At 39.1% G+C, this 17,654-nt stretch overlaps 1 protein-coding gene across 4 annotated transcripts in view; it reads right to left on the bottom strand.

Annotated features, from left to right (window-relative positions):
• OGT (O-linked N-acetylglucosamine (GlcNAc) transferase) overlaps positions 1 to 17,654 on the bottom strand; it is a 37,075-nt gene that overhangs the window by 7,094 nt on the left and 12,327 nt on the right. For all 4 annotated transcript variants that reach the window (XM_043570677.1, XM_043570678.1, XM_043570680.1 and 1 more), the window contains 15 exons: positions 15,160 to 15,276; positions 13,893 to 13,972; positions 12,911 to 13,106; positions 12,518 to 12,658; positions 11,838 to 11,938; positions 11,519 to 11,672; positions 11,331 to 11,432; positions 10,961 to 11,140; positions 9,921 to 10,079; positions 8,884 to 8,973; positions 6,629 to 6,754; positions 5,748 to 5,918; positions 5,510 to 5,626; positions 5,249 to 5,419; positions 1,137 to 1,289 (listed from right to left, as the gene is read on the bottom strand). In XM_043570677.1, coding sequence (XP_043426612.1) covers positions 1,137 to 1,289; positions 5,249 to 5,419; positions 5,510 to 5,626; positions 5,748 to 5,918; positions 6,629 to 6,754; positions 8,884 to 8,973; positions 9,921 to 10,079; positions 10,961 to 11,140; positions 11,331 to 11,432; positions 11,519 to 11,672; positions 11,838 to 11,938; positions 12,518 to 12,658; positions 12,911 to 13,106; positions 13,893 to 13,972; positions 15,160 to 15,276 — 2,058 coding nt within the window. The remainder of the gene's footprint in view (positions 1 to 1,136; positions 1,290 to 5,248; positions 5,420 to 5,509; positions 5,627 to 5,747; positions 5,919 to 6,628; positions 6,755 to 8,883; positions 8,974 to 9,920; positions 10,080 to 10,960; positions 11,141 to 11,330; positions 11,433 to 11,518; positions 11,673 to 11,837; positions 11,939 to 12,517; positions 12,659 to 12,910; positions 13,107 to 13,892; positions 13,973 to 15,159; positions 15,277 to 17,654) is intronic.

Genomic DNA, 17,654 nt, shown 5'->3' with positions numbered 1-17,654 from the left:
ATTCTGCCCTTGTCACTGGAAAACAGCCATAGACAATATGCAAACAAGCTTGTGTGTCAATAAAATTTTATTTACAAAAACAGGCAGTGTGCTGGATTTGGTCCACAGGCCATAGTCTTGCCAACCCCTGATTTAGATCTACACCTATTCAATGTTACCACACAAGTTTACCATCCCTTCCCTGAAAGATAAGAGAACAGATGGATTTCAGATTTCAAAAAAGCAGTATAGTACATATATATAATACCCTCAGCAGCAACTCCCTATAAACAAACACACTAGTACCTGTGCACTGAGATGTAGGAATACTCATATTAATTGGAATATATAAAAGACCAAAAAGCAGCCTAACATCAGTTTAGGGCAGGTGTGCTGTCAAATAAATTTGCCATAAACTTTTGAAAAAGCTCTTAGTTTTTGGATTTTTTTGAACACTTGCAACTAAAGATTAAGGGATAGCCTGTACTCATCGGCTTTCTCTTCCACCCACACCTTTCCTTTTAAACACACACACACACACACACACACACACACACACATTATCTGATATTTTAGCTCTATATAAGAGCCAGTTATATTAAAGTTTAAAACTTTCAGGGGTCCTGTTTGTGCAAACTGGTCTGATGAATGGACTGACAGGTAATGGCATAAATCAATTCCTTCCTGGTTATAACTCTACAGTATTGCAAGAATGTTAAGTATGGGCAGATGTACACCTTTGCTATCAGTTTAGACAATGGGCTGGCAAACTAGAACCTGGAAGCCAAATCTGGCATGTTGCCAGTTTTGGTAAATAAAATTTTATTGGAACACACCTACACTCACTCATACATTTACACAATGTTTAATGGTGTTTTCCTGCTCCAATGGCAGAGTTCAGCAAATGTTAACAGGGTATGGACTGCAAAACCAAAAATATATACAAGATGGCTCTTTAAGAAAAAGTGTGATCCCTGGTGTTGAATACATAAATTAAAAAGGCTCATGCTGTAATATTTAGACGCTGGAAAGAGAAAACATTTTAGAAATGAGCACAACAGCTCCTGAATAGGGATAGAGGGCAGCCTCAGCGAAACGGCCTACATAATCATCTTTAGTAGTCTCTAGACATGAATAATGAATCTACGCATACTCACGTTTGCCCACATCTGCAGAGTAGAAGGGTCAATTTTGTATAACTGATTAAAATTACAGTACACGATGGCATCTTCTGGTAACCCATACTGGGAACGGGTGGTTACAATAATGGTACGAGGAACCTCCTCTCCAGTGGCAGCTTTATTGTTGATCTAGAACAAGAAAAACAACATGATTACATTTACAGTCAACACAGTCTCAAATGCCATAATACTCTACGTGGAAAACCTGAAAGACTCCACCAAAAAACTGTTAGAACTGATACATGTGTTCAGCAAAGTCGCAGGATAAAAAAATCAACGTACAGAAATCTGTGGCATTTCTATACACCAATAATGAAGCACAAGAGAAATCAAGGAATCAATCCCATTTACAATAATAGTAAAAACCATAAAATACCTAAGAATAAACCTAAGCAAAGAGGTAAAAGATCTGTATGCTGGGGGCGCCTGGGTGGCTCTGTTGGTTGAGCATCTGACTTCGGCTCAGGTCATGATTTCATGGTTCTTGGTTTCTAGCCCGGTATCGGGCTCTGTGCTGACAGCTCAAAGACTGGAGTCTGCTTCAGATTCTGTGTGTCTCCCTCTCTGCTCCTCTCCCACTCATGCACTATTAAAAATGAATAAACGTTAAAAAAAAATCTATCTGTTGAAAACTATAAAAAGCTTATGAAAGAGACTTATGAAGACGACACAAAAAATAGAAAAACATGCCATGTTTACGGATTGGAAGAATATTCTTAAAATGTCAATACTACCCAAAGCAATCTACACATTCAATGCAATCCTTGCCAAAATAATACCAGCATTCTTCACAGAGGTAGAACAAACAATTCTAAAATGTGTATGGAACCAGAAAAGACCCTGAATAGCCAAAGCAATGTTGAAAAAGAAAACCAAAGTTGGAGGCATCACAATTCTGGACTTCAAGCTGTATTACAAAGCTGTAATCATCAAGACAGTATGGTACTGGCACAAAAACAGACACATAGATCAATGGAACAGAATAAGGAACCCAGAAATGGACCCACAAAAGTATGGTCAGCTAATCTTCAACAAAGCAGGAAAGAGTACCCAATGGAATAAAGACAGTCTCTTCAGCAAATGGTGCTGGGAAAACTGGATGGCGACATGCAGAAGAATGAACCTAAACCACTTTCATACACCATACACAAAAAATAAACTCAAAATGGATGAAAGACCTAAATGTGAGACAGGAAACCATCAAAATCCTATGGAGAAAACAGGCAAAAAACCTCTTTGGCCTTGGCTGCAGCAACTTCTTATTTGACATGTCTCTGGAGGCAAGGGAAACGAAAGCAAACATGAACTACTGGGACCTCAAGATAAAAAGCCTTCTGCACAGTGAAGGAAACAATCAGCAAAACTAAAAGGCAACTGACTGAATGGGAGAAGATATTTGCAAATAACATATCTGATAAAGGGTTAGTGTCCAAAAAGCTATAAAGAACTTGCCAACCTCAACACCCAAAAAACAAATAATCCTGTGAAGAAATGGGCACAAGACATGAACACTTTTCCAAAGACATCCAGGTGGCTAACAGACACATGAAAAGATGCTCAACCGCACTCATCATCAGGGAAATACAAATCAAATCCACAAGAAAATACCACCTCACACCTGTCAGAGTGACTAACATTAACGACTCAAGAAACAAAAGATGTTGGCAAGGATCTGGAGAAAGCACTTTTGCACTTCTGGTGGGAATACAAACTGGTAGAGCCACTTGGAAAACAGTATGGAGGTTCCTCAAAAAAACTAAAAATAGAGCCACCCTATGACTCAATCATAGTACTACTAGGTATTTATCCAAAGGATACAAAAATGCTGAATTGAAGGGCCACATGCACCCCAATGTTTATAGCAGCGCTAACAATATCCAAATTATGAAAAGAGCCCAAATGTCCACCAACTGATGAATGGATAAAGACGATATGGCAGATGTATACATACCATGGAATATTCAGCGATCAAAAGGAATGAAATCTTGCCATTTGCCACAACATGGATAGAACTAGGATGCATTTATTATGCTAAATGAAGTCAGAAGGTAAATATCATTATGATTTCACTCATACGTGGAATTTAAGAAACCAAACAGATGAACATAGAGGAAAGGAAGGAAAGTAAGATAAAAACAGAGAGGGAGACAAACCATAAGAGACTCTTTTTTTGTTTTAAGTTTATTTATTTTGAGAGAGAGGTGAAGAAAAAATCCCAAGCAGGCTCTGTGCCATCAGCAGAGCTCGATATGGGGCTCAATCCCATGAACCATGAGATCATGACCTGAGCTGAGATCAAGAGTCAGATGCGTAAATGACTGAGCCACCCAGGTACCCCAAGAAAGTCTTAGAGAAAACAGGATTGCTGGAGGGGTGCTGTGTGTGTGTGGAGGGAATGAGCACTGGGTGTTATATGTAAGTGATGAAACACTAAATTCTACTCCTGAAACCATTATTACATTATATGTTAACTTGGGTTTAAATTAAAAAATAAAAATTTTTAGAAAGTCAGCATAGTCTGGCATTTTTTAATTAATAAAGATTCCTTAAGATGCCAAAAAGTATAATCCTTGAAAGTCATGTCATTTCAAGTATGAGAAAATATCCATGACATATTAAAAAAAAAAAAAAAAAGAAAAAAAGAAAAACGTTACAGCATTATCTTAATTGGGAGCAGTGAGGACTACACCTTGAAACTTACCACTCAAGCCAAAAAGTTCTTTTCAAAACCCTATTAATTCAAAAGCAAGTTTTTGCTCACTTTAATAAATGAAATGTCCTTTTCTAAATCACAACCACCCTTGAAGGCTAAATTTAAATCATTCCTCCAAATGATCTCTACTGTGTCTCCTCACATTGACTGCCACTATTTCTAAGTATGTACACATTTATAATCTTACAATTCCCACACATCTGGGTACTATCTTCCATTATGTAACTATTCCAGGTGTGTATGGACATTTCATACATTTGGGCATTGTGCTCTACACTCAAAATTCTTTGTCCCTGTGAATGTCAAGAACTATATATATATATATATATATATATATATATATATACACACACACACACACACATATATATACACATACATATATATGTATGTATATACATATATACATACATACGTATATACATACGTATATATACACATATGTATACATACATATATACATACGTATACATACATATGTATATACATACATATATACATACGTATGTATGTATATATATGTATATATGTATATACACACATACATACATACACACACACGTTTTTCTTGAGTCAAACAGGTCTGTCCTATTGCTCCAAAGGACAGGTAACCAGAGAGTAAGAAAAAAACACACCCCTGTCGGTTTAGCCCAATATTAATTCCTTTATCTTAACAGGAGCTAGCCTGAGAGTAAAGAGCTCATTTTGAGCACCCTTGGTATGAAATGTTATACCAGTAAAACTGTTAACTCCTTGCCTTCTAATATCTTGACAGCGCTACCTATTCACTTATTCAAACATGCAATATATATTTATTGAACAAATACTACATTACTGTGGCTAAGACATGGGCCCTAAAGTAATTGAACTCAGTGGAGAATAAATACAAACACAGGGAATTATAACATGTTGTGCTGCATGTAAAAATATAACCCAAACATTAAAGAAACAGAACAGATAGGTACCAATGGAACGGGAAAGGTGAGATTAATGATAAGGACAGGAATGGATTCCTGGAGAAGCTGCCTGAACTGAAAGTCTTAAAAAGTAGAGAGATTTAACTAGGGAAAGATTGAGTTACAGAAGAAATTGTATGAAGTCTACAGATAGTTCACCATTTTTAAGAGGAAAGCCACAGATAGGAAACAGTAAGATACTGTTAATACAGTAGACCCTCATTAAGTGACCAGCTGGCTGAATCCAACAGACATTTAAAATAAGACAAAGCTATAGAAGATACCAATTTCCACTGAACTTTTATTTCCTCTCCTATAAAACAGGGATAATGATGCTTATACCTCCTGGAGTTATGAGATTTAAAGGAGACAAATGAATAGTTGGTGGTATACATTACATTCTATTTGTCTCTTCTCACCTGGGTAGTTGCTAGTCCATTGCTAATACTGAATCCATTAATTGTTATCTGGATTTGCCCTCTGTTAATCATTTCAATAACTGCTTCTGCAATAGTATTCATAGGAATAACAGGCATATTAAGAGCTGTATTACTGCTGTCCCCATTGTCTCCTCCATCAGGACATTTCATCTTTAAGAAAAACAACAAAACGTATCATTAGGGAAAAGATCCCAAATGCAGATAACTTTGTTTCAATGACAATATTGACCAGGTTCTGACCTTGACAATTTTCACATCTGGCAGACTATCAAGAAATGCTTTGAGGTCGATGCCATTCAGAACAATCCGATTGTCATAAATGTGCCCATTGGACTTAAAATCGATGACTGCTTTTTTCTAATCAAAAAAAAAAAAAAAGTTTGACACACATATCTTTTAGGATGCATAGAGACAATAGCAAGGAAATAAATGACTACAGTTCTTTGCAATTCCCACATAGCACTGTTTTTCTACCTACCTTCAAGTGAGGGAACATATTGGCATGATCACCAATAAAGAATGTATGTGGCATATAAGCCAGTTTCTCGGAATACTGCTCAGCAACTTCAGCTGGAGAAGTTTCCTGATCAGTGATGATATAATCCATGAAAAGCGCACCACTAGTCCCAGGGTATCCCAGCCACATTGCCTAAAAGAAAGAAAAAATTAGGCCAAAAACTAAAAACCCTCCATAGGAGTCCTAAATTAAATAAGAAACAAACAAGGAGGGATGACTTCTTTAGCCAAGAGGAATCAAGTAATATTTTAGTCTAACCTTCTAAGTGCTAAAATGTTTTTTCCGATTTACAAGACAGAACCGTTTGTACCCAAGTATGAATTGCAGGTTTCCATACACATGTACCTGTGGGCATTGTATTCTACACTCAGAATTCTTTGTCCCTGTGCATTTCAAGAACTATTCTTTGTTCATTTTATTTTAGAGAAAGTGCAAGCAGGGTAAAGGGGCACAGGAAGAGGGGAAATAGGGGGAGAAGAGGAGGAGAGGGGAGAAGGGAGGGGGAGGGAGGAGGGGGAGGGAGGAGGAGAGGGGAAAAGGGAGGGGGAGGGAGAAGGAGGGGGAGGGGGGAGAGGGAGAGAGGGAGAGAATGAGAATATATGAAAATCTCAAGCAGGCTCCATGCTCAGCATGGAGCCTGACACATGGCTTGATCCCATGACCCTAGGATCACAACCTGAGCCAAAATTAAGAGTCGGACACTCAAGCCCCTATACTTTTATTCTTATGTCAAGCATGTTTCAAATGTTTCAAATGCCAGAAAAACGGGGGCGGAGGACGACCCACATCACTGTCTTTTTAATTCAATAAACATTGTGAGCAATTATCATGAACTTCTTTACCTGAATAGGAGCAGGCCTGAGAGCAAAGAGTTCATTTCGAGCACCCTTGGTATAACCATTCATATTTACGAGGATGTGTATACCATCCTGATGGATGCGATCAGCAGCTTTTCCATTGCAGGGAATCTATGGAATAAAAAAAGAACTCACTATGTATAATCTCAAACTAATTCAATTAGTTTTCTTTTTCTTTGAGAGCAAGCACAGGAGCATGAGCGGGAAAGCAGGAGTGGGGGGGAGGGAGGGAGAGAGAGAGAGAGAGAGAAAATGAACCTTAAGCAGGCTCCACACCCAGCAGAGCTTGATGCAGGGCTTGATCTCAAGACAGATCTCACAACTGTGAGATTGTGACCTGAGTCGAAATCAAGAGTCAAATGCTTGGGACGCCTGTGTGGCTCAGTCGGTTAAGCGTCTGACTTCAGCTCAGGTCATGATCTACCGGCTCGTGGGTTTGAGCCCTGCGTCGGGCTCTGTGCTGACAGCTCAGAGCCTGAAGCCTGCTTCAGAGTCTGTGTCTCCCTCTCTCTCTGCCCCTCCCCCACTCATGCTCTCTCTCTCAAAAATAAACGTTAAAAAAATAAAAAATAAAGAGTCAAATGCTTAACTGAACCACCCAGGAGCCCCTCAAACTAACTCAATTCGTCTTAAAGGCATCAAATAAAATTCAGAGTCATAGATGCAAAACAGAACAACACAAGTTACATTAATGCAGGGTAAAAAATGTGGTTAAGTGCCCTTAAAATGGGCCCAAAACATTACAGAAACAGAATACAGAGGAAGGAGAGTTTACTTCTAGACTGAACGTATGAATAACAAGGCTTCATAGAGGAGCTGGCATTTGAAATGGGTCTTCAAAGATGGGAAGGAGTTTGAGGCAGTTGGACAGAATAGAATCTCGACACGAGAAAAGTATGAATTAATCAGAGTCAAGTGCATGGTAGATTAAGAAAAATGGTGTGTAGATCACTGCTATTTGGTGCTATTGCTATTTGCTATTTGGTACAGGGTATACATGAGGGGAAATGGTGGGTGAAAAGTATTGGCCAACAAGGTTGTGCTCAGACTCAGAAAGACTGTGAAGGCCATGCTGAAGAGTTTAGACTTCAGTCAATAAGCAGTGAGCCCCTGAACATCTCAGAAGTGGAAGGCAGTATGCTTCTTGGTCCCATAGCAACAGCTACACTGCCAAAGATGTTAGTACATATTATTTAAATGACAAGAATCTCAAAACTCTTCTGCTGGGTATCAATGACTCATACGTGAATTACTAGATATATTCTACAATGCATATCTCTATTAGTCACCAAAGTGGCCAACAGAGTCTGAATAAAAAAAACTCAAGACTCAGCAAATTAATTCCTCCACAGGTTTCAATCTTTTTTTAAATATTTATTTGAGACCCTGTGTGCACAAGCAGGGGAGAGGCAGGGAGAGAGAGGAAGAGAGAATCTCAAGCGGGCTCCTGGTTGTCAGCACAGAGCCGGACATGGGGCTCAATGTCACAAACTCAAATGACCAGAGCCAACATCGAGAGTCAAACATTTAACCAACTCAGCCACCCAGGCATTCCTCATTCTTTTTTTTTTTTTTAATTTTTTTTTCCAACGTTTATTTATTTTTGGGTCAGAGAAGAGACAGAGCATGAACAGGGGAGGGGCAGAGAGAGAGGGAGGCACAGAATCGGAAACAGGCTCCAGGCTCTGAGCCATCAGCCCAGAGCCTGACGCGGGGCTCGAACTCCCAGACCGCGAGATCGTGACCTGGCTGAAGTCGGATGCTTAACCGACTGCGCCACCCAGGCGCCCCTCCTCATTCTTAATTTAACATAAAATTTATGCTCCTAGAAATAGCAATAAAGTATGGAAATAAAGATAACCAAAGGCAAAGGCCCACAAAGATAGATGAACCATAGTTCATCTATTTTCCTTAAATAACCTATGTATTCCTCTTCCAAGCCACCATTTTGGTCAATTTATTCAGTTAATATTAAGTATCTACTGTCATAAGACCTGGCTTAATCCCTAGAAGAGTTTTATGTCCAAGCACAGATAGACCACATTTCTATTTCATTTGCAACATCAGCAAAATCCATGCTGATTATAAATGTAAATGACTAAGCAAATAAGAGCAAAGCAATTGCCCATATGTAGTAGCTGATGTTAAAAATATCTGTCACAAAAAATACAAGCTATATGCCAATAGTTTTATTCACTATTTGTTCAAAATTAAGTTTGAAGTGTAGGAGTTTCACCTACCTGAGAAAGATCGATGAAATGATTCGCTTCTGCCATAACTTTCACTCTGAAGTTTGTGCCATCATCTGGGCTTAGGGCGTAACAGAATACCTGAAAGGCAGCATACAGTATATTTAAAAACCTTGGCTCAATGAGATATGGAAGTGTCCATCAACAGATGAATAAAGAATATGTGGAGAAAAAAAAAAAGAATATGTGGAGAGTGTATGTGTAAACACATGCATACGTACAATGGGACATTACCATAAAAAAATGAAATCTTGCTATTCATAACATAAATGGACCTAGAGGATATTATGCTGAGTGAAGTAAGTCAGACAGGAAAACACAAATACCATATGATTTCACTTATATATGGAATCTAAAAAACAAGTGAGCAAACAAAAACCAGAGATTCATAAATACAGAGAACTAGTGGTTGCCAGAAGGGAGGGTGATGAAGAGGATGGGTAAAATAGGTGAGGGGGATTAAAAGGTGCAACTTCCAGCTATAAAATGAGTCACAGAGATGATAAGTACAGAGGGAACATAGTCAATAATATTTAATAACTCTGCATGGTAACAGACAGCAACTATGCTTATTGTGGTGAGCATTTCAGAACATATAATTGTGAAACTGCTATGTCATACACCTGAAACTTATGCACTATGTTGTATGCCATCTGTATTTCAATTAAAACATTAAAAGTGAGTAAAAACTTCGGCTCAAATCTTTCAAAAAGACACTAGGCTTGGGCGCCTGGGTGGCTCAGTTGTTAAGCCTGGGACTTCGGCTCAGGTCATGATCTCACGGTGAGTTCCAGCCCCGCGTCAGGCTCTGTGCTGACAGCTCAGAGCCTGGAACCTGCTTAGGATTCTGTATCTCCCTCTCTCTCTAGCCCTCCCCTGCTCATGCACTGTCTCTGTCTCAAAAAGAAATAAAACATTAAAAAAAAAAAAAAAGACACTAGGCTTAACACTTAATGGTGATGGTAAAGCCACAAATGAGGTTTTGTTTAATGAAACAAATAGTGTCTCTAGACAAACACTAGTCTTACCTCAAATTTGTCCGGATTGTGCATGCCTGGAATAGACTGCATAAGATGAGAAGTAGGATGATTCCCAAAGTCAGAACTCACATAGCCTACACGCAGTCGACCATCACTGAGCTTCAAGTCTTTTGGATGTTCATATGGTGGTTTATGAAGGACATTAATCTACCAATGGAAACCAATGCTTGTTAGTCAAGTTGAATCTATACATAAACCTAGGAAAATTGATTAAAAGCAAAACAAACCTATACCTCACACCTACTGGGAATGATTTGCCCAGAATACTTCATTTAATTCATACAGCCAGTTCAATACAATCTTAGCAGTTTGTATATGCTTCATACTCTATCATGTTCCTGAGGCCTATGAAAGAGCATGAGCAAAATCTAAAACTTGGAGAAAGGAAGCAGTGTGCACAGAGCATGACAAACCCTGCGTTTTAGAAAATTCTGTAGGGAAGCACTTTTTTAAAAAATTATTTTTAATGTTTTATTTATTCTTGAGAGAGAGCGAGCAAGCACAAGAGGGCAGAGAGGGAGATACAGAATCTGAAGTAGGCTCCAGGCTCTGAGCTGCTCACACAGAGCCTGACGCAGGGCTAGAACCCACAAATCATGGAATCATGACCTGAGCCAAAGTCGCACGCCTGACTGAGCCACCCAGACACCCCGGGAAGTACCTTTAAAATACAGAGTTACATCTAGCACTCCAATCTATTCTGTTGAGTAAACTCCCACCTTTGACAAACTAGTGCTCTAATTCTCAGAATGGAATATCAAATACTAAACACTGTATTAAACATTATGATTTTCAAACTGTAAGAAGACGTTATCCATCTATTGTTAGGATTCTGCTTTATGGGATGGAAGGGGTTATGATCAAGACAGACACAATGGAAAGGGCTTCTGCGGTGGCTGCCAAAGTCTCACTTCTCAACTTGGGTGGTGTTCACCTTATGGTAACTCATTAAACCATATACATTTGATCCACATCATTTTCTCTATCTGTATTTTACTTTGCAACAAAAAAACTTAAAACATTTGCACCTTATCCAAGCAGAGGTTTCCATGCCTCTCAGCAATAGCCTTCCTGAAGCCATGAGAAAGAGGATATAGCATACTATGATGAGGATGCACAGAAGGCAACCTATTCTTCTCTAGCTGGTCAGCCACAATACTGACCAACTTCTTCATTCGCTCATCATAGTCTGTCCAATCACAGACAATCTAGAGGAGGTAAAAAGACATTATTATCCAGAAAACCCTATTCAAGATTTAACAGTTTGTGGGTCTTTGGACTAATTTCAGATAACCCTTTAAAGAACAGGGTCTCCAGCCAGGCTTGGACTAATATGGCACATAACAATTATTAAGTGACTGCAACACAAAAGCCAATTACTGGCCTGTTATTCTTTACCTGCAGGCAATGAGCCAAGTTACAATAAGCATCAGGAAAATCAGGCTTAAGTTTCAGAGCAGTTCGGTAAGAAGCTATTGCTTCTGGAATATTTCCTGAATCCTGGAAATAAATACAGAGGGATGGTTAAAAATTGTCCTAAAATTAAACATTAGGTGCTTAGATGCACACATAACAAACAGTAGTACCTTATGAATGGAAGCCAAATTGCTGTGCGCATCTGCAAATGCAGGGTTAATCTGAATGGCACGAGTGTAACACTGCAGGGCGCCCTGAACATCCTGCATCTCCTTCAGAGTGTTTCCCATGTTAGAGTAGGCATCAGCAAAGGTGGGACTAATTCTAAAGGAGAAAACAAACATTTTATTGATCTAGCACAAAAACTTTTAACCCCCCTGAATGTAGTCTGTTATTAAGTCATCTTAACACAAGCCAAATGTGCCAAATACCAAACATTTTAAAACGTGAGAGAAAATGATAATAATAACATGACGGTGAGCGTCTTACCGAATAGCCTCCTTATAGTGCATCAGAGCTTCCTGAAGCTTTCCCTGCTGCTGCAGTACACTTGCTAAATTCGAATGGGCAGCAGCAAACTCTGGGAAGACCTACAGTCAAGATGATACCTGAGGTTTAAAAACTTCTACAACAGCAGTAGTAACTTACCACAATAAGAACTTTGCCCAAATACCTTTATATCCCTAAAGTTCTGTCTACCTTTCTCTAAATCTGTTCATTCTTCAAAGCCAAGTAGCTCAAATTCTACCTCTTCATTTTAGATCTCTCCTTGTTTCAAACCACGATGAGATAGACCTCTCCTCATCCTAGTTTATGCTGATTACTCCAGCATCTCTCTCTTCTGAAATCTCTTTTAAACTCCTACCACACCCACCAACCACCACTACAGCTATCAGGCACTAAAATTATACTTATTGGCAACCTCTCTTGAACTGTAACTTACTGTTTAACTTTTTTGTGATCTTATCTATTCATAAAATCATGAACTCAATGTAGAGTCTTTCTTGAATGTCACACAAGACTTCACTCAAACCGTAGCTACTCAATTACTAGCTTCATGAATGGTTCAACCACAATTTTTACAAAAGAGGTGGATGAAATGGCTAACTTTAACTGCTTTTCCTCTATTATCACAGACAAAATATCCATCCACACCACCCTGAACATACTTCCAATGCTTTACGATATAAGCGAACTGCCTCTTCAATGTTTCCCTGTTCTCGTTTGATATTGGCTAGATTATTCAGAGAGTCTGCATGGGTAGGACATAACCGGAGAGCTGTATTATAACAATCTTCTGCTTCAGCAACCTAGAAAACAAAACAAATTATTCAAAACGTCCACAAAGGAATCACAGAGCCACCACTGATGTTATTCTAACAACTGCTTGGTTAAGCTGAGGGGCTGATAATATTCTAGAAAATAGGTCATTTTTGCTATTCTCTCAACCAAAACTCCAAAGTGAAACGACTGACCACCTCAATACTTAATAACAATACGCACAAAAACAACTTTTTAATCCTATCAAGTAACAAAGAAATAGACTGAATAAATGTCCTTACACTGCCCTTCTCTTTGAGAGCATTGGCTAAGTTGCAGTAAGCGTCAGGGAAATGTGGTTGCAGTTCAATAGCTCGCCTGTAGGTGTCTATCGCCAGATCTATCAGGCCTTGCTCATAGTATACACAAGCCAGGTTGCCGTGCACCACTGCGTGATTTGGACTCAAGCTGAGGGCTCGAAGGTAAGCTGCCACAGCTCTGAAAATAAAAAATGAAAAATAAAAAAAAACCACACACACATAATGCAACTAACTTTCAATGGCTGCTTTGCTACAATTAACTCATGTTATAATACTGTACCAAAGCATATCAATTATAATTCACACTATACTATACTTAACCTCAACTCAAAATTCACCCTAATAAAATATATTTTTACACTGAAAAATTTTCTATCTCCACATAAGAAATAAGCTCTCTCCTGACAACAAAAACAAGTCAAAAGTCAGGATTTACTTAGCTTTGTGAATCAAAGAAGTAATTTAGTCTAAAAGATAACCATTTTGGGGCGCCTGGGTGGCTCAGTCAGTTAAGCATCCAACTCTTGATTTCCGCTCAGGTCATGATCACGTGAACTAAGAGATCGAGCTCTGCACAGACAGCGCAGGAGCCTGCTTGGGATTTTCTCTCTCCCCCTTTCTGTGCCCCTCCTCTGCTCATGCACATACACTCTCTCTCTCTCTCTCTTCCCCCCAAAATAAAAAATAATAAATAAATAATGACTATTTCAACAGTTTACAATAAGAGAAAGGTCAACTCAATTCTTAGTGAGAAGGATAATGGCTTTGAGAAAAGCCAACAATGAAAAGTCAGGCAACAATGCCTATAAATAAGAGGTAATACATCAGACATGATGAGGGAAGAGCAATATACTAGAAAAGGAAAATGTGTTTGAATGGACCGCGGCCATAATTTTAGTCCCAAGTCTCAGGTGTCAATGCAACAAAGACTCAAGAAAATTTATCAGATAGAACATTCTCTCACCGGTCAAAAATCCGTGCCTCTTTCAAGACATTTCCTAAGTTGATATAAGCATCCAGAAAATTGGGGTCAAGAGTGACAGCCTAAAAATTACAAGGCAGCTATTAGATCAAGTTAGGATTTCAGATAAACTTTCCAATTACAAGTTTTTATTCTGAGATAATTTTAGGCCTCCAATTACATTTTGTAATATAATTAAATCTTATTTCTTTCACTGAAAATAAAACCCAGTCATTTCAGTACCCTCTCATTATTCACAAATCTCAAGGTTATCAAAGTAACTGCTCATGTAATGTGAGAGCAAAATGTGTCCTGAAGGGAAACATTTTTAATTGGGTCCATTCCAATTTTAATGAGCTAAATACTTCTAACGGTTGGCCCTATTTTATTCAAAACTAATAAGGCTAACTCTTCTAGGGGCGCCTGGCTGGCTCAGTCTGCAGAACACGTGACTTTTGATCTTGGGGTCATGGGTTCGAGCCCCACATTATGTGTGGAGATCACTTAGAAATAAAATCTTCAAAAAAAAAAAAAGTACATACTGTCTGGTTGTGTCTTTTCTGCCACTAATAAATGCCTAAATTTATTAATGGTGATACTCTGATTCTATCATTCCTTTTTCATTTACTAGCTGGAACACTTCTATAAATAAGAAACTTCCCCCTATCCAACTACTGGGTTACCCTGAGGTCCAGTTCATACAGGAGGAAGATAAATGCTTTATTCTTCCCTCTTTAACCAGTTTTCAAAATGAATTGCTCCTGATCTTCCAAAGGTGACCACTGAATTTCTTCTTAGTATATTTATAAACTCATGGATTGAAACACATGAGAAGTTTCAATATATTTCTGTTATTAATATTCCTAATGTTCAAGTCCCATCTTTATCCAGTGTGAGCCTCTTCCAGTTGCCTCCTGAGTCCTTTAGACATAATCAAAGTAATACCAAAGCTTCCATGCTTTCTGGTACAAGAGGGCATTCCAGATGAATTTTGTACATTTCCTACCCCCAGCTAGAATCAGCCTTTTGACCAAGAAACCCTGCTTTTTTAAAGTTGCTCATTTAAAAAATGGATTTTTAATTACTACATTTTCAACGCAAAACTGGAAACTGCCATATCATATACCATCTAGCAAATGCCTTAAATATGGTCAGAGAAACAAGGATATTATGTGACTGATCATGTAAAGGCCTATTATTTAGCTCTAAATAAAAACAGCCCGCACACATAAGCACTTCCTAAGTACCAATTATTAATTTAATAACTAACCTTTTCAAAGTGATGAATTGCAAGCCAAATCTCCCCTTGTGCATTGAAAACACAGCCAAGATTACTCCAAGCTACTGCAAAGTTCGGTTGCGTCTCAATTGCTTTCAAATAACATGCCTTGGGGGGGGGGGGTTAATGAAAGAAGATGGGAGGGGAAGGAGGTAAAGGGAAAAGGGAAAATTTGTAAAGGGGAAAAAAAAAAAAGATTGGGGTGGGGGGAAGAAGGTGATATCATTATTCCTTCTCTGACCAGCCAAAAGTGACCCTGCAGCATAGGCTCGCTTGCGCCAAAACTAATGCGCTGCCACAGCTGGCTGCTCCTGCGCCTGCGCCACCAGAACCCAAGTGCAAACCACCATGTTCAGTTCTGCCAACCAACAACCGACCCTCATACTGGGACTCATCTGGGAAGTCAGTTGCCTTAAGACTCTATGTTGGACTCCTCTTATCTGAACACCTAAGGGCTTTTGCTAGGTTTTCAAGTCCGATCTAGAGAGTGCCACTTAAAGCCAAGTTTTCCCACCCCACCCCACCTCCTTCACCAGTTTCCCAAAGTGTGTTCTACAAAATGTTAACGGGTATCACTGAAAAAAAGGATTCCATGATCAAGTAAATTAGGAGAAAAGAAACCCAGTTTCTTTGCTAGAGAACTTCCCTAAGTCCGTTTGTTTATACAGGATTCCCTCAACTTAGTTGACCATGGAACTCTTTCATTAGACATTTTTAGAATACCACAAAATACATTTTGGGAAATGCTGCTCTAAACAACGCTCCTCGCTAACGTCAAAACTATATTACTGAGGAGAAAAGGGTTTTTCTGCCATGTCAGGTATGAGAAGGTCAGGCTCTAAGTTACATTCTCGCAATGCCCCTGTCTCCCAAGGGGGACTGAAGCTGAAACCTCATATGACAGGATTGCACCTAGGTTGAGGTCCCTGTAATGCGAGCGCAAACATCGCTTGCGCGACCTAACAGCATCGCATTGCGCAATCGCTGCGAACTGCTGCGCTACAGAGAACACCCCTAGACGCAGCAAACGGCCAACCAGATCCATTAATCTACTAGACAGGCCCATAGAGAATATTTGTTTAATGAGATTAGTTGGACTGGAGGTATGTTAAGACCCAATTTTATCCAAAAAGGCTACACAATAGGACTGAGGGAGCCAGTCAATCAGATTACTCATCTAGTCAACCGTTCACAGGGGCTCATTTGCACGCATTGCGCGTTAACGCTGCGCAGCCTTTGCGCTACTGCAGGGTCACAGCGCATCATCAGAAGAGCAGAATGCTGCAATCCAAACAAAGAAGAAAAAAGGAAAAAAATGAACAACAAGAAGAGTTAGAAGCTTTTACTAGTAAATTATCTCTAATAATTTTTAATATCAATTAACTTTTACTTATCTTTGACAGAATTGTGGCTATAGTATAAAACATTCTCTTACATAACTTGCTTGTAAATAAAATTATTTTAAGCTGTTTCTGAAGCCACAAGACAGAAGATTCAGGCATGGAGGCAAATTGTTTTGCTGTGGCAGTTACAAACCCGTTACCATATTTCTCATCATGTGACTTTTCGGTGCGTTCCTTGCTGGAAGAGGAGGAGGTGTGTGTCTGCCCTAGATCCAGGCCTCGAGCTCCCTTCAGCGAGGCACCTTACGCATGGAATAGGAGGTTTCACCCACCTGAAACCTTCTAAATACAATATCAATGGTGAAAAACCAAAAACAAGAGAGAAAATAAAAACAAGATCATTAGTAAAAGTTCAACAAAGCAATTGAAATTCTTTGGATGTCTATAACATATGGGAATGAGGACAGTCTCAAGTCTGTAATATGGGAAACATGCAGAAGGGAGAGGGTTAATCAGGGCTATTGCATACAGCAGGGATTTTTGCTGGAAGAAAGGCTCTTCGTTTTCTACAAAGACAACTTAATTTTGCTTCCATCTAGTAGGAATATGCTGGCTTGAATTTTCAAATGCACTGATTACAAAAGAAATACATTGCATTTCACTCAAGAGTATGTTCTTGTTCACTAAGTTCTCACAAAAACAGAATAAACATTTTTCAAACTAGGTGTCTCCAGAGCTCTGAAATAAAGAAGTCAGCAACCTAAGGCAGGCGCAATGTCTCAGCCTAAACCGATCTCTAAAGCTGCAGTGAAGTGCAATTCATGTTAGCTGTCCGCTTGGTGGGGTGACAATTAATAGGAGCTTATTCAATATTTGTTCTATAAATTACCAATTAGATTTATCAACTAAGATTGAAATCCATTACAATTCATTAGCTGGAAACCTACATAAAGGTTAATCCAAAGTGTCAGCAGAATTTATGAGCTATGCACTTAAAACTAGTGCCTTTTAACATTAGATGGTGCTGAAAAGCCTTCTCCCTCCCTGATGAAGCAGTCAAACAGACAGCTACGCTGCGCATACACTCCACGCATTAGCATGCGCGTGGGGCTCAGAGCAACAGGTGGGAGTTTCAGAAGCATT

Source organism: Prionailurus bengalensis, chromosome X (assembly GCF_016509475.1).
Source record: "Prionailurus bengalensis isolate Pbe53 chromosome X, Fcat_Pben_1.1_paternal_pri, whole genome shotgun sequence".
Taxonomy (NCBI): Eukaryota; Metazoa; Chordata; class Mammalia; order Carnivora; family Felidae; genus Prionailurus; species Prionailurus bengalensis.
Note: the sequence above shows the minus strand (reverse complement) of the source record. Positions and strands in the feature narration are given on the sequence as shown.